Source organism: Suillus paluster (genome assembly GCF_016628075.1).
Source record: "Suillus paluster strain FC165 chromosome Unknown EDB91scaffold_1, whole genome shotgun sequence".
In the NCBI taxonomy this organism is placed as follows: Eukaryota; Fungi; Basidiomycota; class Agaricomycetes; order Boletales; family Suillaceae; genus Suillus; species Suillus paluster.
In genome coordinates this window covers 1,066,413-1,087,082 of record NW_024537561.1, presented here as the reverse complement: position 1 = coordinate 1,087,082, position 20,670 = coordinate 1,066,413, and the positions used below count along the sequence as shown (strand labels likewise).

Below are 20,670 nucleotides of genomic sequence, written 5' to 3'. Positions count from 1 at the left end.
TTGAAATGACATCATAGCAGAGGCTGACAGTTGTGAAACATCCGCTTACGAGTCCACCATATGATGTTCCACAAATGCCTTCGATGTTCGCCCGCATATATAAGGCCTTCTCTACTTCCACTTCCTTCACTCGATTTGATCTGCAACTTCATACAACATTCCTTGTGTATTTGATGGCACGACGCCAAACCAGGAATTTGGTACGATTTAAGAAGCCTGGTGTATGGGACCTTGCCTACCTGGAATTGCTCGCACGGCTGGATTCGACTGAGACGACCGTCCCAATTGTCGGGTGCCCATTTCCGACGACTGTCCTTTTGACCCGTCTTTTCCTCGACTGGACTCTCCCGCCTAACCCACGACCTTTCCCATGTCGATCTCATAGTTGATCTCTGATTCTCGATATTTTATTTTGACGATCTCATTTCCCCTGTGTTTCTTTGGAATCCGATCACAAAGGCTCTTCCGGCCCCTCCAAGCTACTATTGACTTCCTCCACTTGACGATGGGTCACAATCTTAAATCGAGCTAACTTATACGTATTCCTGCTTTCGATGGACCTTTCATGTGCGACGATGACTTTGACCTACTTTCGATTGGATCAACGCTATCACCTCGTCTGCCGTCTGCCATCTGCCATCTGCCCGTTCAATGTTCGTGATTAATTCAACCTTGCTTTCATCGTCGATCTCCGCTTCTCGAGACTTTATTTTGGATGTTCCTTTGCTTCTGGATTATCCTTGCTATCTGAAGGTTTCCCGCACTGAGGACGGCGAGCATGGGCCTTTGCCTTCTCATCGATGTCGATTTCGATCTCGCTTTTCTCGGGATTTTGGCTACCTCCTTTTTCAAGCTCTGACCTTCCCCTCTCAAGTTCCTGCTAACTTGATCGATGGGTCATTTTCAATAGAACTTTTACTCGCTCATTCTTTCCATGCTCGTGGGCGACAATGGCTTTCACTCCCCCCCAAAAAAAAAAGAAAAAGAAAAGAAAAGATAAAATAAGATAAGATGGTGATGTCCATCTCACAGCCGATCTCTTCTCGAGACCCCCCGGCTGACAGGCCCTCCGATCTCATACCCGATCTCTTTTGACAAATTTGTTTACTGTTTCTTTAGATTCGACCACCTAGTTTCATTTTAAATAATCACTCAGCTGACGGGCCCTATCCCTTCTTCCTACGGACCTCACTTCTATGCGACGACAACACCATCCTTGGGGACCTCAAGATGCTTGTGTCCCAGTTTTTTGGATGTCACCCGACTAAACATCGTGCCTCTATTTGGTCCGAGTATTCCGCGAATTTCCTCCTCTGATGGATCAGCCCTGTCACCTCGTATGTTGTTTGTCATGGGCCCGTTCAACGTTTTGATCGATTCGACCTTGGTTTCGTCGTCGATATCCGCTTCTCGAGATCGTATTTTGGATGTTTTTGCTTCCGAATCATCCCGGATCTTACAATGTCCTAATGTCCACTCGCCCGAAGGGTTTTTCACTGAGGACTGAGGCGAGCATGGTACTCATCTAGACCCGCTGGGTTGATCTCCCATCTTTTGCTTCCTCGAGACATTGAATTCTCATTACAATCTGGTTTGCCTGATGTTTTTTTTTGGAATCTGGCCACCTGCAAGCTTTTGCGGTCCTTTCGAGCTCTGCTTAACTTCTCCTCTCAAGTTTTGCTATGGGTAATCACTTGCCCAATGGGTTACCTTTGACCGAACATGTACTTGCCCATCCTCCGATGGACCTTGCTCCTGGGTGACCACGGCTTCGACCATCCCCCAAAGACCACGTCCCTCTTTACCCGCCGCTTGTTTGGAACAAGACCACCTATACGGCTCTTGCGGTATTGACTCCATATCAAGAGCGAAGACGATCGTGGATCACCATCTTCAAGCCTAGTATGGTTTCATCTCATTCTTTGTGATATCCATGTGCGGAGGATCACAGACTGGTGACAAATGCTGTCTATGGAATTGGAAGTGACGCGGATGGATGGGAGGATGCAGTACTTGCGGCTGTTAAGCTAACTCAATTCCGAATCAAATGGGTCATTTTCTCGGACCAGCCTGCCTCAGTCTGCGCATCGTTTGCAAGGCCAGGCAGCTCGCGGAGACAACGATCACATGGACGGATGAGCACGAATGTCTGCTGAGTGTGCTTTGACCGCGAGAACTTGCACCACTAGCTGACACTCACTGTATTGGTAAAGTAGGGTATACCAATGTTATTGGAGTCGGGGAGTTGGTGCGTAAGCGCCGTTACACTTTCATAGCTTTTTGCCATCTTCCTTCGTTCGACGTTCAAACATCCAACTTAAAGCTTGACTATGGTTCTGTCCAAGAGATGCTTGGCGGTCGCGGGAATTTCATGTAAGCATTTGTTCGCTCTTTCTACCCCTAAGTACACATCATCACTAGTGCGTTGATTAAATCATTGCATGATGTGGGAGCCAGGACGAAGCATAACCAATATTGCTAGAAATCCTCGTAATCCTCGTACAGCAAGTATTTTCCATAGCACTGGTTTACGACTCTATTTTCCGTCATCTGAGCTCTCGCACCCTCGCGGGATTTACGTGCACCTGTCATCTTTTCCTGAGGCAGTAACTCGCTTTTATCGCCCTGCGTATAACATCAACCGACATTTATCTCGTTATTTCCCCGATCCCCTCGAATTCTGCTCCCTTCAAGCACGCACTGGACTGGACATTTCAGGCTCCAATGCGTTGCAGTTCCTTGATAGGAGCTTTTATCCCAAATCAGATCTTGATCTCTACGCTCATCCTGGTCATGTTTACGAGGCGATGGAGTGGCTCGAGTTTGTTGGGTACAATTTCGAACCCGACTCAAATCAAGATCAAGATGAGGACTGGCACAATGAAGTTTCGGCTGAGTGGGATGATACAGCGCGGAGAATGGACCGAAACGACCTTGGAGACCCAACGTGGTATCCTCAAATCGCAGCTGTTTACACCTTCGAGCAAAATGTGGCTGCGGACAAAGAGAATATGGAGCTCAAGGTTCAAATCATTCACATACTAGGTTCGACGCTGAAATTCCAAGGTTCCGGGAGGCGCGCAGTTTACATTCTGTATAGGGCTCGGGCCCATGCAAGCGTCGTTCGGTAGGGGTAAGAATATGACCCAAACTACATATTAAAGTCCAAGTATATTATCTTTCGAACTGGTTACCGTCTTGTTTTCTTTGTCTTCACATATTATCGAGGGAATGTCGCTTCCCTCAGGAGCTGAGTTTAACTTAACACTGTAATAACACTGTTCATGGACGTGATATTAATCGCAGCACTGCGAACCCAGGAATTTCAAAGACACAGATTTACTCTAGATAACAAGCTCCTCCAATCTGTACAGCCCAACTCCGAGTGAAACTTGTTGTTCTTGACGTTTCCGTCGTTTTCTCCATTCATTCGGGGATTCCTTGGATGCTCCCTCGACCCTCTCCTTCACTATTCGATTCTGAGCTTTGGCGAAGGGTTCCAACGCCCCTCGGAGGTACTCCATATGCTCATGAAGTCCTATCTCGGGTTCTACATGCGACATAATATTCCTAAGCAATTCGTGCGACGGAGGGTATTGCAATAAGGAAACAAACGAAGCGTCCAGCAAGACTTGCAGGAAGGATATCGTCTGTAGTGTGTCAGTGTATGTCTTGCCTACCTGGCGCAAACATACCTTATCATATGGCGGGGCTGCTCCCCCACGGTGTTCTATCGCGACGTTCGACGCCACGGATTTCAAAAGAGTACGAATATACTCCTCTGTCCCACCAATTGTCCAGCCATCTAACAACTCCAAGATCGGAATGAGATCTTGTGCATCCGGCAGATGTTTTCTAATCGCCAGGCGGAGTGCAGCGGAAGACGTTGGATACGAGACGCACGCAAGCATATAAGCCGATAGAGTTGGAGTCCAGACCTGCGTGCTATCCACATCCATAGCTTCGGGATTAGTCTGTGATTGTTGCTCCTTAGCGACAAGTGCCTTCGCTAGGGAGATCATGTCGTCCTCGGAGATGTCGACCACCGAGTTGAATGCCAACATGATACTTTCCTGTACGACGTGCTATTATTCTTTGTAGCTCGCTAGAGACGGTAGTTACCCACCCAATCGTCGTGTTGTTTTAGTGCTGTGAAAAGCCTGCCCTCTACCATGCCTGCACTGACGACGTTCTTCTCGATCAAGTGCCGCGTGACACGTGGAGAGTACTGGTGCTTGCCAGTGAACTCCTTTGCAGGCGCAAAGAAGAGGCCTAGAAGCTCTTTGACAAAACCATAGCCATAAAGAGCTTCCGAAGCCGCTCCGTCCTATTGGCAAATATGGCATCAGAAACTCCGAGCGAGACTGTAACTGCGCACCGGTGTCGAGATTGATAGCGAATTACTTAACGACGGCCCACTCGCTGAGGTGTATTCCTTGACCCATCTGAAGAAGGCTTCATCCGCCTTGTGGGGCTCATTGTGCTGCAAATGATTCGCCATGTTGACAAGCAGTTTATATCTAGGGTCATCGGCCGCTAGTGATTTAGCTTTAGGATCTGGTACCAGCCATTCAGAAGTTGCGGGGGCTTTCCCGATCGCACCAGCAATGGTGGACTTCAGGTTCGAATCCAGGGGAATGATGTAAACTGTCGATCGATGTAGAAACTCGGATGTTAATGGGGCGGTCGTTGAGACGTTTGTAGGACACAACATTAATAATACTTGTCCTGCGTCTGCGGGCAGTAGGCTCATAGTAATTCCCAGTTTGATGCTCGGCGCAAGGGAGGAAGGGATTGGGATAGCCTGCGATGCAAGAACTACGCCGTAGCGCATGTCCCAGAGAAGAATCGATACCTCTGAAGTTGGTGTACCATTCAGGGTGGCAAGGAGAACCAATGAAGAACCCAGTGAAAGGAGGCAGATGCCACTTCCAAATGAACTAGCATCCAAACGCGATAACTGGGCCAGAGCTAATGTCTCGCCAATCTGTGTTAAAGCTATTGATGGACTGTATAGCCCGAGCTGGTAGGCGGCCCAAGTATGAGATTCATCTTGACGATGTCAGCAATCTTCAAGTCAGAACAAATACGTAACTCACTTATGTAGCTCAACACCCCACAGGGACTACATGAAAGGGCAACGACACGTTGTTGTGTTTTCTGTCCCGAGACTGCATGGCAGGTTGAAAACTGATGTCTGCCGATAATGGTCAGGTCGTTGCCGGTGACAGATACGATGGACAGAAGCAGCGTCGAGTCGGTGCTCGAGCAGAACACTATCATGGTGTCTGGGAGATTTTCACGAGGAGAAAAGGTACACGACGCGCCAGGGAAGAAAAACACGTCGAGAAAATTTTGTTCATGCGCACATATGAGAGTGGACATAATGTTCAACTCGTCATCTGCGACGCTAACGTCACCAGTGGAAGATACGAGTAGAATGTTTGAGGTTTGATCGTCTGAGTAGATACGCGCGACTTCGTGAGGCATCTAGCGATTGTGTCAGGGTAGAACATGACTTCGATTGTTTTCATCAGCATAACACACCACAATTTCGCGTTTTTCACTTTTACCCAAGGCACCGCCTGACATTTTCTGCTTCATAATCCATACCGTCCGATCCCTATTCTTCACAGCAACCTCCGGTGCGGAAGAGACGACTGCATATGTTGTGCATATGCGTCCACCGTCCTCCGACGTACACCGGCTGCTCGCAGGTCCAGAAAAAGTGACGTTAGATCCACAAGTGTGCGAGACCACTGTATGAAGTTCAGATAGCTGACAACAGGAATCTCTGTCAACGCATCTCCTGCGGGAGTCCAGAAAACTCACATCAACGATATGTATGCCTTCTGCCTGGACGGTCACTGTTGCATGCCTGGAGAAATTATAGCTATATGACACATATGTGGGATGGTGTACTTTTTCGTGCGTTCTCTTCGTTGGAACAGGGTAGCTCGATACTTGGAACGGCTCTCCTATGGACGAGCTCATCGACGTCTGTAGAGAAGATCAGTAGTATTCCGAGGTGTCCGGGGAGCCATGCTTCTCAATCCGGGGTCTCAGGTCTCAGGCCTCACTGAACAGAGCAACTTGAAGTAGCGCGCCCAATACGCATCTAGAGTCTACATAGACATGGCGCTATATCATCACATCATGGTTCTCGGGAAATATTTTAATCACAAGTTCTGGTTATCGTGGCCTCATATACGCCACGGCTTTACTATGACTGGTAGTTCACCAGCGATGGTCCAAAGACAACCCCAAGATACACGTACTTTCGCATACGCCGCTGGATCGCGAGGCCTGGCTGTAGTTGTGATTTTTGCTAGATTCCAGTACTTCTCCGATCCTCCACGGAAACGTCCCGCTCATCGGATAACCAGTGAAAACCGCTGAAACATTGCTCATGCGGCGACAACAACTTCCACTCCCATGCAGTTAATCTTGCTGTGGTGATTTAGGGACTTCGATCCAGCACGAACATTTCAGTAGCAACACCAATCAATAACCAGGGACGATAACTGTGACACCTTCTGGCACACCAATTATTGCTTGCGAACTTGTCCCCAGCATGTACTGCTCTCCTCCCTTGCCGTCCTTTGCCGTCGGATTCACATGGATCAGAGTCATCAGACTCTACAAACGCTTAATATTATATTGAGATCGAGCTCGGCATCCCACCCCAATCATTCAAGGTTATCTTTGGCAAGAATATCCACGCAAGTTAGGCTCACGAGTCTAAGATAGTGACCGACGACCGTGATCCAGAAAATCTGGGAGACCCATACAATGAGCGCAAAGTGAGCTATAATAAATCCTCCTAAAATCCCTAAGTGGATTTTTAGTGCACGAGCCGAGATACCTTCCAAAGTGGCGAAAGAGTACCAGCACAGATTTACTGTTATCTTGCCTAGCTATTATGGTTCGTGGAAGGGAACGGCTGAGTACGGCCGGTAAGTATGGATTCAGTCAAAGTCAGAGGTGTTGCCTGTTAACGTTGTAACACTGACCGATTCTTCAGCTTTCGCCGGCCGAGAAAGACCCGAAGCTAATTATAACTTGATTCTGGATGTCTGACAAAGACCTAACATAGTGCGTGTCCAGACTCTAGCGGATGAATTTTATACCGTGAGCGCTGAACGCGACATCATGCCGAACTAAACTCACAGGTACGGTCTGACACGGACTACCGTATAAAGGGACTACTTGTTACTAATCTTGGACGATGACCGATTCAGATGGACTGTGCTTACTTTCACGAACTCGGCAACTCGGCAGAATTCGACCACACCTCCGCCCTTTAAGTATTACACACATTCGTCCTAGGGCACGACCCACTTCCTTTGTGCCTGTTCTCTGTTGACGCTGTCAGTCTGTTTTGACTGGCTGCCTGGGTAAACGAGACTCGCAAAATGACAGCGATGGCGGAGCCGCCATCTCCAGCAGTCAAGGAGGCCAAAGGAAAGCCAGGCGCATCATGGAAAAAGGATGAAGAGCATGTCGTCCCCAAAAATCGCATAGGCATTGTGTTCTTTGGCTTGATGTGCTGTACATTTTTGGCAGCTTTAGATCAAGTGCGCAATCTATTATTCTATTCGCAAAAGTCTGACCGACACACCACGAGACTATTGTAGCCACCGCTTTACCCACAATCGTAGCTGAACTTGGAGGGGGTAATAACTATAGTTGGGTAGGAAGGTATGTGTATTGTTGCTTTGGAATTTATACGCTCCAATATCTTCCATTCAGTGCTTACATGTTGGCGTCCGCTTCTTTGGGCCCGGTATATGGCAAGCTGTCTAACATTATAGGCGAGTGCCATTTGAGAATGCTCATGTACTAACACCGTTACTCTGAGATTAATGAATGGGATCTGCAGGCCGTAAACCCATGCTATATGGATGCATCCTCATATTTTTAGTACGTTACTAGCACGCGGGTCTCATTCGGCTTTGACCTCGTATCTCAGATTGGCTCAGCGCTGTGTGGTGCAGCTCAGAATATGACATGGTTGATTGTCTGTCGCGCAATTCAAGGAATTGGCGGTGGGGGCATCATACAGCTCGTGCAGATCACTATTTCCGACATTGTTTCATTGCAAGAGTGAGTGTGTGTTACTAACGCTGGTCCATCATTGACCTTGTTCATTTTTCAGTCGAGGCAAGTATGGTGGCTTCATTGGTGCCACTTGGGGCATAGCAAGGTAAGATTAAATAAAACGCCCTCATTAAGCTCCGAAACCTTATTTATTTTCTCAGTGTTGTCGGACCGTTACTCGGCGGCGTAAGGTCTCCCATCTTCTACAGGGATCTGAGAATTGATGATTAACCTCTAGGCTTTCACCGATCATATATCTTGGAGGTGGTGAGTTTCAGATTCCGTTGTTGGTCGATGGTCCAACTGACGCATATCAGGTGCTTCTGGATTAATTTGTGTGTTTATCTGTTTCCAAGGTTTCGCTGAGATCAGACGCTTCTTACTGATATGACTTGTTCACAGACCGACTGGCGGCGTAGCTGGGGCACTTTTATTCTTTTTCTTAAACTTAAATCCCCACCAAGGAAGGCCATTCCGCGAACATATCCAGGAATTTGATTTCGTTGGGCTTTTTTTGATCGTCACAGGTGTCGTTTGTCTGCTTGTAGGTTTCAACTCGAGCGAAACGACATGTAATGTCATTCTTCTGCTCTAAAGAAAGAAAGCTTACTGGTGTTTAGGGCAAAGCGCCGAAACCATTGCCCTCCTTGCTGTGGGAGGCACGTTGCTCATCATTGGTGGTATCAATGAGATTTTCACAAAGCGGTCACCCATTATTCCTCCTCGTCTTTTCAAGGTGTGTCGTTTGGAAAGCTGTTCATGTCGTCTCTCATGGGTTGTCAGACACGTACAACCGGCTTGATATTAGTTTCTACGTTCTTGCATGCTGTGGTATTCTTTTCAGGTACGCCACGTATGCAAATCTGTCTTGGGTCGTAGTGATCATTCATACGACTGCTCCAGGTTCTTAGTGAGTACTTTGGGGACAGATTGTACTGGACATACTCATGTGGCTCCTTAGCTACCTTCCAATGTATTACCAAGGTAGAGTGCCTTATTGCCTTCGAGTCTGCAGTCGGCTGAGCTCGACACCAGTTCTTGGCGCATCGGCAACAAGTTCTGGCATCAAGTGAGCATCGAGTTCGTGTATCGTTGTTCCAATTTCGCTAATGTACGCAGAATGCTTCCTTATTCATTGATCAGTGCGCTTGTGGCGGCGATTTCTGGAATTATTGTGGCTCACACAGGGTCCTACCGCCCTATCATGTGGTTTGGATGGACTGTCATGACTGTTGGTTCGGGCCTCATGATCATGCTGGAAAATACGACCGCTATGTATGTGTATAATCAGTGTCGAAGTCAACTGATCGTTAGAGCTTTTTTACTTAGTGCGGAGCAGGAGATCTACCCCCTTATTTGTGCCCTCGGACTCGGTTGCTTGTTCCAGGTGAGTTTTCACCACATCCTAACGATGCGCGTTCATCATTGCTCTGTGATAGACCCCACTTATTGGCATACAGGCAGCCATGCCCATTAAGGATATGGCTACCAGTACAGGTGCATTTGTTTTCCTTCGGTGAGTGTGACTTCACGATTTATATCTCATAGGCACTTATCAATCTTCAGAACTCTTGGGGGCACGGTGGGTATTACGATCGGGGAAGCTATCATTTCCAGTGTCCTCCAGCAGAAAATACGGGGTATCCAAGGCCTCACCATCGACACCTCTACTGCGGGTTTGAATGATAGCGTCAGGCAGATTTCTTCCATTTCTGTAAGAATGGTTATATAATCTCGGTTGGCTTACTTACCTGTCCCACCAGGACCCAACAGTGCGTAATGAGGTCATGCATGCTTACACGCAGTCTATCAGCACGGTTTGGTTGGTCAACACGCCGCTAGCTGCTTTCGGTCTCTTTCTGGTTCTCTTTATTCGTGGCTATACGCTCAAGCGCACAGTCATCCGCGACGGCGAGAAGAAGGTAGAAGACGTTGAGAAGGGTGCCGAGCATGCGACAGTTGAAGAAGGCTCACGAGCCACGGAATCTGAGTCTTTGGACAACGAGAAGAGACCAGCCTCCTGTGATGACGCTACTGAATACACACGAAGAGATTCGGCAGAAGATTCTAGCAACCAGAAGACGGAAGCATAGAGTTAGACATGATAATACCCCTGTGTCTTAGGCATGCAGGTGGAGGGATAGGTGATACCTGATTACATCTCAGTCGATAGACCTTAATGAGTTGGCACTTGACAATGACCCGGTGAACTTGGTAAATTGTGTAGCTTGTATTAGATCTGGAAAGCTACACAGCATACGTATTTCTCTCACTTGCGCGTCGTGTATGAGATGTCCTTCGTAAGATGATGCTGTCTTAGAACAGTTGTATTACAGCTTTAAAGCTTCTAATGGGTTTTCTCAGTGTTCTCAAGCGTCCTCATAAAGCTTGCAAGCATCTCATTGAGACTTGTTAATTATCTGAATACACTTATATATATTACCTCGGTTAGTGTTTTCAGCGTCCTCAGGCATCTCGTGAACCTCACAAGCATCTCGTTGAGACTTATCATTTGTCTGAATACGAGAACAGACGTGTAAACTATCAGCATGAGTAATCACGTACGGGGGTGGTTATAAGCCGCTGCGTCGACACCTGAAACGTGATTTCTGAGTCCTAATACTGCATGACGGTCGAGCTGGGAATCGTGTACGCGTGTGCTGTAGGGGTGTTGCACGAGCGTGGGACGAGGAGTGGCGTCAACGATGTCCTGGAGAGTCACGAGTGAAAACATGCAAGAGCAACCATAAAGGGGACTCACCCGAATTTTGTAGCGGTCAGAAAGCTCATCATCTGACACTTGGAGCGTTCTTGCAGCATCTTGATCTGTGGAATCATCAATAAGGATGACGGTCTGCAAACATACTAGCTAGTCAGAAATTTAGTAATAAACAGGGTTGCTGATGGCGCGAGGGTGAAACCAATGAGCACGGATCAAAACTGAGGTGATGAAGACGAGGGGACATACGGCTCACCTAACCTCCTTCCCACCACGCACCTGGAGACTCCAGTGGTTCTGCGCGCCCAAAACACGGTGATAAGCATTGAGAATGCAGTGTGAGCTGGAAGACATTAGCGCTGAAGAAGCCTCAGATTTTGTACCAGCATTCGCTGTACTTCTGTATGACCTATCAGAGAAATGCGCATCAGCGGTGAGGAAGAGGCGAGGAAGAGGACACCCAGCTCAAGTACTACCTCCAGATAGTGGCAAGGACGTCAATGTTCTTGCCTTCGAAGCCGCGGCTTCGACTTGGGAGACGACCCAGCCTAGAGAGCAGGAGGTGCCTACGCCAGTGAAGACGTACTTCTTCATGAAAAGACTCCTGTGCTAGCACTAGCGTACGATAGACAAAAGGAAACGAGACGCGTCATCGATCCTGAGTGCATGACGAAGTTCAATATCAGCGTACATGGACGATGGACAGAGCAAGAGGAAAATAAAATTGAGTAAGAACTCGTTCATCCGCGAGGAGGGATAGGAGTGACTTAGGTGAGCGTGGAGTCGATTAGGGTCAGAGATAGTTCATTTACCATCATGCCAAAATCTGCTGGTATTTCGGAAGACGCCCTCAATATCTTGATCGAAGCAATTTCTCGCTGGCCCGATTGGGGCCCTGATGTCGCTAAGAAGGTCCAAGCAATCAAATACGACCTGGTGGCAAAAGAAAGTGATTTACAAGCCTGCTGCTGAACTTTCGATTGACGAGGCTGTGAAGATATTCAGACTCACCTACCAGATACACACCTGCGCCCCCGAGAACGAGAAAAATTCCCATGTGTGCTAGGACATCGAAGACGAGCGTCAAGCATCAAGATGTTGGCTTTACAATATCCCGGGGTTCAGTAAGTGGTACACGCATCAACAAAAGAGCCCGAGACATGCGTGCTATAATTTTAAGACATACACAAGTTGTACACAAGGTCTTACATTGCGACATATATGTGAATATATGCTTAGCATGAAAAATTGACGGTCCTTTTGGTGGGGTTTGCAGTCCTGGACACAGTCCTGAGATGGGCGAAATGATGTATCCATGAAGTATCTACACTCAATAAAATGTGTCTGGGAGGTCAGGATGAGCACGAGAAAATGCCTGAGAATGTATGGTAAGTGCCGGCGAGGTGAGCACGCTGCCAGGAAGGTTGCCGTGAAAATGTGGTTGCTGGCATTAATATTGGGACTGTAAACCCGAGCGGAGTTGGGACCCTCAATTTCTCGACTCGAAGATACAGCGGTCAGAATTTCGCGGAGAATCGCACGCTTACTAAGAGCCAGTTCGGTAACCGGTGTTGGGCGAAACGCAACATGATTTTGGGTGGCACAAGTGTGTCGAGATGTAAGCGGAGTTTGAAAGTGATGGGCAAGTCGATAAGCTGTAGATTGGTAAGGTTATGAAGATCTATGGATCCAACACTCATTCAACTGCTGTTCATGTGTGTGCCGCTGTTTGCTAATCCATTGATCCCCCAGGATTGTATCATTGCTGCCCAGCTTTTTCAACCGCCAGACCAGAATCACTTGCTGTGAGCCCAAGTTCGCCAGCATATATTTTGCTATATCACACTTCTTATCAACATCCTTCTCGCTGCCACCACACATGTACTCATGCTACAGATTCCTCAAGATCCCATATAGAAACTAAACACTGTGTTAGCCCTCAGTCATGATGGAACTGACTGATATTATTCTGTACCTAAACATTGCATTAGCCTATGAGTGTCCATCAGTATCTAAGTATGGTTCGGATAAGTAATGAGCTCACCCTCAGTTATGATGGAACTGACTGAGGGGAGAAGACAGGGCGGGGAGATATATAACTGTTGGTTTGTATTCCTATGTTCGACTCCACTGCCAATGGCTTGTCGCGTCAACCACATGCATACTAGCACCAACACTCCTCCTCAATGCAATAAGCAACTCCTCCTTGATTTCTCACTGCAAACCAAGGCATACACACAGCCATTCAAAGTCTTTCCATGGCAAAGCTTTAGTAAAGATGTTGGCAGCATTATTGATTGATTTGACGTAGTGGAGCTTAAGTTGTCCAAGGGTGATGCGCTTGCGAATGGAGTGGATATTGATATTGATATGTTTAACTTTCGAGTGATACCGCCAGTGTTGTTGCATAGAAGGGGTATGGCTGTTGGTTGGACAAACTCAAGTTCATGAAGTAAGGTGCGAATCCAGGCAACTTCCTTAGTGGCGTCAGATGCTGCGACATATTCTGCCTCACCATCAGGAAAAGTGGTATTTGCACTAATTGCAAATAGAGCACTATTTATGCAAATATAGCATCTATATCCCTCAGGGCAAAAAAAGACAAGTCCCCTTCTCTAAATGACATATAGAGTCAATTAATGCAATTATTGTGGGCCTCCACACTAATTGCAATTCTTGCTCTTAGAGAGATGCCCTCAAAAATCAAGAAACCTGACTATTAATGCAATTAGTGCAGAGAGCTCACACTATTTGCAATTAGTGCTCTTAGAGCGATGTGCTCCAAAATAATCAGAGCGGTCTCTGAACCATTCATAGTTGTCTTTTAATGTATTATTTTTCACTTAGAAATTGGGTTTAGATGAAAAAAAGCCAACAAAAAGCCAACAAAAGCCAATGATATTGAGAGATCAAATACGACTAAAAACACTATTCCTACTCAGTGCCAGATTTCCTAGCCTTTGCTGCATGTCCAGCAGTCTCCAGAGCAGAGAAATTGAAAGTGATGGTAGGAGCGTCTTCAGCCACACCAGGAATGTTACCATTCCTATTTCAAACCATCAGTCAAATCAAGGTGGAAAAACAATATTGTGCACCAAACCCCTTCCTTCAATTCATCCCAAATCATCTCTAGGTAGCTAGGACATTCCTTTTCAAAGTTCTCCAGGAGGCTCACATAGTGATCCCATCTAACAAAAAACCAATGGTAAAATGAGCTGCTGACTGTCGTTGCAAGTAAAAAAAAAATCAAACCTAGGTTTGAAGTGCGCTTCAGAAAAGTCCATGGGATGTCCTCTCATGATACCTAATAAAACACATTCAACCTGTGGATTCAAGTTTCATCAGCGATGAGTGGGAGGGATATAAGGTAGATGTTAGGTACCGTGCCGGCTCAAGAGGCAGAGGGGTTGGGGCTTGGCTTCAGCTCTTGCGCTGCACCCTTAGCCGAGTATGTGCCCTGAATTTGGAGCGGGTCTGACGTTGTCCAACGGTAGGACAAGTGGACCGCTTGGGTCTGCTTTGGGGGTCAGGGAGTAAGAGCTGCTAGCGGCGGACCGACTAGGAGCGGAGCGGAGAAGGCGGGGAACGATGTGGAGGGTGGATAGGAACTAGGGAGATATTTTGATAGGAGCGGAGGTGTCGGAGGATAATGCAGAGGATAGGGAAAGGGGTGATAGGAGGATATTGATAGGGGCGGGGTGATAAGGGAAAGACTTAGAGCATGGCTCTAAGATGGAGCGGAGGGTCGGAGGGTTGGAGGTGACAACAAGTTGAGACTTGTGTCCAGAGGAGGCAAGGTCCTGCTGAGAATCCTCACAGGATATAACTGTGAGAAGACAAGTAATATTAAGACTAAGGAAAAATATCTAAGTACAGGATATGTTATATACTTCTATGTGAGGCAGTGATCAGGATAACTATGTACAGTGGCTCAAAAAAGTGTCTCAATGTTTGCTCATTTTCATATAATTGCATCATTGTGAGCCAGGGTGTAGGAATATAATAGGGCTATAGGGACATGTCTGAATCCCTCGTATCCAGGCTTGAATCTGAGATATGCAGCGTGGGAAAGCGATGTCATGGAGCAGAGATATGGCTATTCTAGTTTAGTGACTCATTGAGACACTTATTTGACTTTATATCAAAATCATAGAATTAGACCACCTACACATGATGTGATCAATGACACATGTCTTAGAATATCATATGGGATGTGAAAGTATAAAAATAATACAAATAAAGCCAAACATCAACCCTTTTTGGTATCTTTTATCACTGACTACACAAAATCAATTCAACACTCTTTCTACACAATTCAACCAAATTTTTATAGAATATCTCACATTATACTTGTGTCCACTAAAGTATTATAAATAAAACTTACTGTAGACACTATACAAGCCTTCAGAAGTTCATTGGTGATTACCATTCTATGCTTTTTACCTCTACTATTTAGTATGCTATTTGCTTAAACAGTACTGACAAGCCTGCAAATGCTGCTCAAGTGACAAAAAGACTGTATAATATCTAGAAGCAGCTTATTACATCTCATACACCATGTTGTGACTTGGGGGTAAGTGATATCAAGGCTACAATTAGGTAAAAACATCCCTTTCTTATCTAGCACTATAGAAGTAAGAGTAAACACTGCTATGTATCACTAGTGCTGTACTATGAATAACTGAATAAAAATCATACTATTAGCAGATAGAACTGGAATTAATCATCTGAGGCCAAATAGATGGCAATAGTGAAGCTTGTAATCTCCTCTTCTGTAGTGCTAGAAAAGAAAGGAATGTTTTTGCCTAATTCTGGCCTTGATATCACTTACCCCCAGGTCACAACATGGTGTCTGCAATGTAATAAGCTGCTTCTAGATATTATACAGTCTTTTTGTCACTTGAGCAGCATTTGCAGGCTTGTCAGTACTGTTTAAGCAAATAGCATACTAAATAGTAGAGGTAAAAAGCATAGAATGGTAATCACCAATGAACTTCTGAAGGCTTGTATAGTGTCTACAGTAAGTTTTATTTATAATACTTTAGTGGACACAAGTATAATGTGAGATATTCTATAAAAATTTGGTTGAATTGTGTAGAAAGAGTGTTGAATTGATTTTGTGTAGTCAGTGATAAAAGATACCAAAAAGGGTTGATGTTTGGCTTTATTTGTATTATTTTTATACTTTCACATCCCATATGATATTCTAAGACATGTGTCATTGATCACATCATGTGTAGGTGGTCTAATTCTATGATTTTGATATAAAGTCAAATAAGTGTCTCAATGAGTCACTAAACTAGAATAGCCATATCTCTGCTCCATGACATCGCTTTCCCACGCTGCATATCTCAGATTCAAGCCTGGATACGAGGGATTCAGACATGTCCCTATAGCCCTATTATATTCCTACACCCTGGCTCACAATGATGCAATTATATGAAAATGTGTAAACATTGAGACACTTTTTTGAGCCACTATAGTAAAGCTATGTACCAAGGATATAGTTTGGAAGTACTTTTACATAGGCGAAGACATAAGTCGGAGCGGATATCAATATGTACACGTCGGATCAGCGATCGGGCAGTAATAGGAATTACTGGTGATCTGGAAGTAAGAGTCTATGTACTGAAGGGGAAAGTGTATGTCTAAAAGGGGAAAGGGATCCAGTTGAATGGAGAGGTTTATGGAAGGGGACCGGTTGAGTGGTTGAGCAGAAACGTAGGGCGGAATGCGTGTTTGTGATAGGACGGAGTGGAGGATGGGTGGGGTGGAGGGGGTTGGAAAGCGGAGCGGATATCAGTATCAGAGCGGTCGGATCTGGTATATGACAGTAGATGTAGGACTCACTGCACTTGATATCAATGCCAGGATGGGTATATTGTTGAAAAATGGATTTTTCTTCTGCCCCCACTTTCTTCCTTCTCCCTTGGGACCCCACCATTGGGCAGATAGTAGCAGCCTGAAGATGGTGTTCTGGAGGGGAGAAGCTTCATCATAGATGAGATTCTGTACAGAAATTTTAAGCTTCAATACGTCTAAAGCCTTTCAATAGACAGGACACTTACCTTGACATCAATTCCGGCGTGTATGAATCTCACCTCCTCCAACAACCACTTGAGAGCATTCTCCAACTCCTCATGCTTTAGCTCTCCTATTCCATAGGTACTGGGGACACTGATGTGGGCTTTGGAGGCAAACTCCCCTCTGAGTTGGCCAGCAGCCTTCCAAGTCTATAGTATAGAATGAGCAACTGAGGCGCATCAAAGAAAAATACTCACATAGTCTATCAAGTAAGCTTTCAAGTCATCATCGCTTTGAATGAGCACCATCTTCTCCCACAACACCTCGTTGTCCCTAGTGCTAGACACCAGTAGGTCCCAGCAGAGCTCCTCCCTGTCAAAAGCTGAAGGAAAGCTGTTAACTGTGGCTACATAGAGGCACATTGCCTTGTGAGCAGAGATAGCTATATGCTTGGTACATGGGCTGTTCAGGTTGCTGAGTTTCACCTTGCTCCTTGGAACGCTAGTGATGCTGAAGTGCTTGTCGGATTCTTGGTCTTCTTCCTTCAGGCCTACAACTGTCTGGTGCGATCCTCAAAAAGTCAGTCCAATCCTTTCCAGTATGCTGGTACACTTACCTCCTCTCCAGCAAACTCTTTCTCCTCCTGATTTTGAACGCCCTCATCCACCTCCTCCCCTTGCTGATCTTGGTGGCCCTCATCCCCGCCCTCTCCAACCTGGTCATCAATGCTATTGTCCTCTATCTTGCTACTCGAGCCACCATCTAGAATCATACTTACCATATTACTACCTTTATCATTCCTTTCAGGCTCCACAGGGGAATGTAGGTGACGATGATGGCTGGTTGGAGGACTGTCATATAGTGAGTCATTGTCAGACCTCTCCTTGTCTTCTCCTGCCTCATCCAAGAGACAATCAGCAGCGCGCTTTCTGGAGGCTGAGACTTTATGTTAGTGATAGTCTTTCAAATCTAGGATACTTACCTTTTTTCTTAGCCTCAGCTTCGTCCTCAGCTACCTTCTTCTTCTGAGCCAAATCCTTGAGAAGCTTCTCTTTTCCTGCAGTCAATCCTGGGCCTTTGACTGAATTTTTACCTTTCGCTTTCCCAGTGGATGCAGGAGTAGCTTTTGCTTTGGAGGCACCCTGAGGTGTAGGCTTGACTCTTGTTCCTGAACTGCCAGTGCTGGCACGAGTAGCTGGACAAGGGCCAGCTGAAGTTGTCTTCTTGGGTGCCATGGGTGGATGAGGTTGGAATGGAAAGCTGAACAAGCGAAATGAACTTATTAAATATAAATTTGCCGAGCAGCCACAGCAGACATACTAGCAATCATTCTTTGCCCATGCATCTATGTAAAGTATCAAATAATGGCAGGGGTAGGTCATAAATATGTGAAGTGGGAGTGATCTTTCCAACCATTGTGATCTTTCTCCCATGTTTTAAACCCACCATCAGTATGCATCACCAGAGACACCCTCCTACCCAAATAATCCAAATTGAAATGAGTAGTTTCTCCTGACCTGAATATAGCAAAGTCCCCATTCCTGAGTTCTGCAATTAGCCCCTGCTCTCTCATCACTAGTCCACCACCAGTGAACTCCCCTACTGCCAGCACTAGGCATAGTTCAAAGTCCTTGGCATCCCTATGTGCCACCGTGCACACATTAATATTCACCACCAATGAGAGGAAAGATCTGACTGGAGATCCCTCAGCATTAGGCAGAATGTCTACCAGCTTGACCAGAACCTTGTACTCATCAGGAAGGAGACGCGAGATCTGATTGACCATCAATAAATAATTGTTGGAGTCAAATTCCGACTCACCTCTTCCTTGATCCATTCGAATACTTCGCCAAAATTAGCCTGGATGTTCAGGTACAGCTGCTGTTGAGTAAACGTCTCTTTGGACGTGTAAGGTAAAGTCTGTCTAAGGTTAGTTCTTCTCCCTCCAGCAGCCTCTAGGTCATGAGGATGGACACCCTGCGGCGCAGTATGACCCTACAAGAAGCATCAGCATCTAGGACTTTAAGTATACTGTTTCAACTTACCGTCAGTCCATAGCGATTCCAGTGACTGAAGTGTGTGCATCTAAAAGGCTCATTCGCCTCTGCTTGCAAAATGATCTCCGGATCTTGACTTTCTTCGGAAACAGACGTAACAGTCCGATCCTTGAAAATGTCCAGGCCATCAAAGGCCGACTTGAGCATCAAAAATAAGGACAATCACATGCTAGAAGGTATACTGGTGCAGATAAGGACCATCAGGCTGCCATCTGAGTTGCGAATATCCAAGGCCCCTGGAATGATCGACATTGGAACCACTAGAAAAGTATCTGCTGTTTTGACGCCCCCAGGATAGAAAGTAGACAGCTGTCTCAATCTACATGAGCATATCTACGCCAATAGAACAAGTGAACTCACCTTCTCCTTCAGCTCATCTATGTCCCTCATCACCATGCCCCCATCCTCCACTATCCTGCGCTGCTCTATCATCCATAATAAGTTCTTCACCCTGTCGCGACTTCCTGGGAAGTGAAGGTTGCTAGGGTGATTACGATTGAACGTGGTTGAAACACAAACGGCGGAGGAGGGCGTAGACCCTGTACAAGGGATGATGGGTGCTGGTGGTGATGCTGCAAAAGACGTGAAGAGTGGGGCCTCAGGCTGCTGCATGATGCAAGTCCCACTTATACCATTCTCCAGGCTGATTGTATCCTCCCAACATGGTATGTAGCAGGTGTTCCAGTACTTTCTTGACCACTTTGGAAGTGTATAGTTACTTTAGAAAGTTATCACATGAGTCTAATGCTGAAACATTCCTGGCAATGATACTCACTTGATTGGTACAGAATCAATGAAGCGGTCAACATCTCTGATGCATGTACAGTCCAGCTGGAGAGAGATGGACCCATTGATCACATTGGGCATGCTCAAGGGAAAGCACTTCCTCAATGCAGCAATAATAGGTATGATCTTCCCTTGAATAAGACACTGCATCTCCGGAGCTTGTGTTACTAGTGAGACTCCAGGTTTAACGCAAAACACAACATGTATGACATACCAGCACATTTATCTGGATGACACAACATCTTCCCAACTTCCCAAGATACTTCTGCAGGGGTGGTGGTGATGCTTCAGTGCATGTCTTTGGCTGTGATCAGAATTAATGCGTAAATGGAACCGCCACCTGCCAAAAGCATGAACTTGACCCTGGATGAGATCCAGAAAAAGAAGCTGCTCCACGCTGGTCTCAACCCAGGTTCTAAAGGCATTATCTTAGCATCGTAGAATTCTGTTATCGTAGAAATCGATGGGTGCAATCGTATGGTACTTTGAATTAAATTTATTGCGTGAGCACAAGTAATGCAAGAGCATGCCAAACACATACCTCAGACAATTCACTGCTAGCTGCAGTCGGCTCACCATAGTCATGAAGCTCCATCCCACTCCCATCCCAGAATATGTACGACAATGTTCCACCAGACATAGCAGTCCAGCTCCAGTCTTTGGATCATTCTCCCTAGCTTTGAGGGTGCCAAGCACACTGGAGATCCATGAGGTGAGATCCATTTTATGAGAAGCGTTGAAGGATGCTATAGAACTGATGATCGCTTCAGCCGAAATGTTGGAGGAACGTGCAGTGTTCTCTCCAATGGTCCACTGTGCTCCTGGGACTAATGGGCCACCCCTCCTTGGGCAGTGTAGATCATATGGAACACGTGCACGTGCACGGTTGGTTGCAGGGTGGAGCTGTAAATGGGTGAGGGCTGGTTTTACAAATTACAAATTGAAAAAGAACTCACCTGATCTGTAGGTGATTGCCCTTCTTGA

At 46.2% G+C, this 20,670-nt stretch overlaps 6 protein-coding genes across 6 annotated transcripts; 2 read left to right on the top strand and 4 right to left on the bottom strand.

The window, feature by feature from the left end:
- Positions 1 to 2,047: 2,047 nt before the first annotated feature.
- Positions 2,048 to 3,131, top strand: EDB91DRAFT_1332401 (uncharacterized protein; the record flags this gene model as incomplete). Its single annotated transcript, XM_041325396.1, has 4 exons — positions 2,048 to 2,156; positions 2,217 to 2,248; positions 2,346 to 2,373; positions 2,506 to 3,131. The coding sequence occupies 4 exons, from the start codon at positions 2,048 to 2,050 to the stop codon at positions 3,129 to 3,131; spliced, it is 795 nt and encodes a 264-aa protein (XP_041184427.1).
- A 141-nt stretch (positions 3,132 to 3,272) lies between these two features.
- On the bottom strand, positions 3,273 to 6,136 carry EDB91DRAFT_1093491 (uncharacterized protein). Its single transcript, XM_041316817.1, has 7 exons — positions 5,833 to 6,136; positions 5,548 to 5,778; positions 5,100 to 5,490; positions 4,379 to 5,052; positions 4,127 to 4,327; positions 3,696 to 4,073; positions 3,273 to 3,650 (listed from the first exon to the last, which is right to left on the bottom strand). The coding sequence occupies exons 1-7, from the start codon at positions 5,992 to 5,994 to the stop codon at positions 3,345 to 3,347; spliced, it is 2,343 nt and encodes a 780-aa protein (XP_041184426.1). The 5' UTR covers positions 5,995 to 6,136; the 3' UTR covers positions 3,273 to 3,344.
- A 1,288-nt stretch (positions 6,137 to 7,424) lies between these two features.
- Positions 7,425 to 10,193, top strand: EDB91DRAFT_1042026 (MFS general substrate transporter; the record flags this gene model as incomplete). The annotated part of the gene is made up of 18 exons (XM_041312968.1): positions 7,425 to 7,577; positions 7,628 to 7,701; positions 7,753 to 7,818; positions 7,936 to 8,106; positions 8,159 to 8,206; positions 8,262 to 8,286; positions 8,339 to 8,367; positions 8,418 to 8,435; positions 8,503 to 8,672; positions 8,721 to 8,836; positions 8,884 to 8,972; positions 9,062 to 9,084; positions 9,136 to 9,169; positions 9,220 to 9,375; positions 9,430 to 9,487; positions 9,540 to 9,616; positions 9,667 to 9,814; positions 9,864 to 10,193. The coding sequence occupies 18 exons, from the start codon at positions 7,425 to 7,427 to the stop codon at positions 10,191 to 10,193; spliced, it is 1,785 nt and encodes a 594-aa protein (XP_041184425.1).
- A 3,560-nt stretch (positions 10,194 to 13,753) lies between these two features.
- EDB91DRAFT_1241640 (uncharacterized protein) lies at positions 13,754 to 14,103 on the bottom strand (the record flags this gene model as incomplete). Its single annotated transcript, XM_041322098.1, has 3 exons — positions 13,754 to 13,865; positions 13,915 to 14,007; positions 14,072 to 14,103. 3 exons carry the CDS (start codon positions 14,101 to 14,103, stop codon positions 13,754 to 13,756), a joined length of 237 nt encoding a protein of 78 aa, XP_041184424.1.
- Positions 14,104 to 16,857: 2,754 nt separating this feature from the next.
- On the bottom strand, positions 16,858 to 17,355 carry EDB91DRAFT_1041210 (uncharacterized protein; the record flags this gene model as incomplete). The annotated part of the gene is made up of 2 exons (XM_041312909.1): positions 16,858 to 17,052; positions 17,101 to 17,355. Coding segments are annotated over 2 exons (450 nt in total), but the record flags the coding sequence as incomplete, so codon positions are not given.
- An 866-nt stretch (positions 17,356 to 18,221) lies between these two features.
- On the bottom strand, positions 18,222 to 19,212 carry EDB91DRAFT_1040757 (uncharacterized protein; the record flags this gene model as incomplete). The annotated part of the gene is made up of 4 exons (XM_041312886.1): positions 18,222 to 18,617; positions 18,689 to 18,838; positions 18,889 to 18,976; positions 19,067 to 19,212. Coding segments are annotated over 4 exons (780 nt in total), but the record flags the coding sequence as incomplete, so codon positions are not given.
- Positions 19,213 to 20,670: the final 1,458 nt, after the last annotated feature.

Excerpts from the sequence above, each read along its gene's own strand:
- EDB91DRAFT_1093491 (XM_041316817.1), bottom strand. The coding sequence starts at position 5,994 with ATGAGCTCGTCCATAGGAGAGCCGTTCCAAGTATCGAGCTACCCTGTT. Across the intron at positions 5,053-5,099 it reads TGGGGTGTTGAGCTACATAA|ATGAATCTCATACTTGGGCC; the intron begins GTGAGTTACGTA and ends GACATCGTCAAG. Across the intron at positions 4,074-4,126 it reads TAAAACAACACGACGATTGG|GAAAGTATCATGTTGGCATT; the intron begins GTGGGTAACTAC and ends CACGTCGTACAG.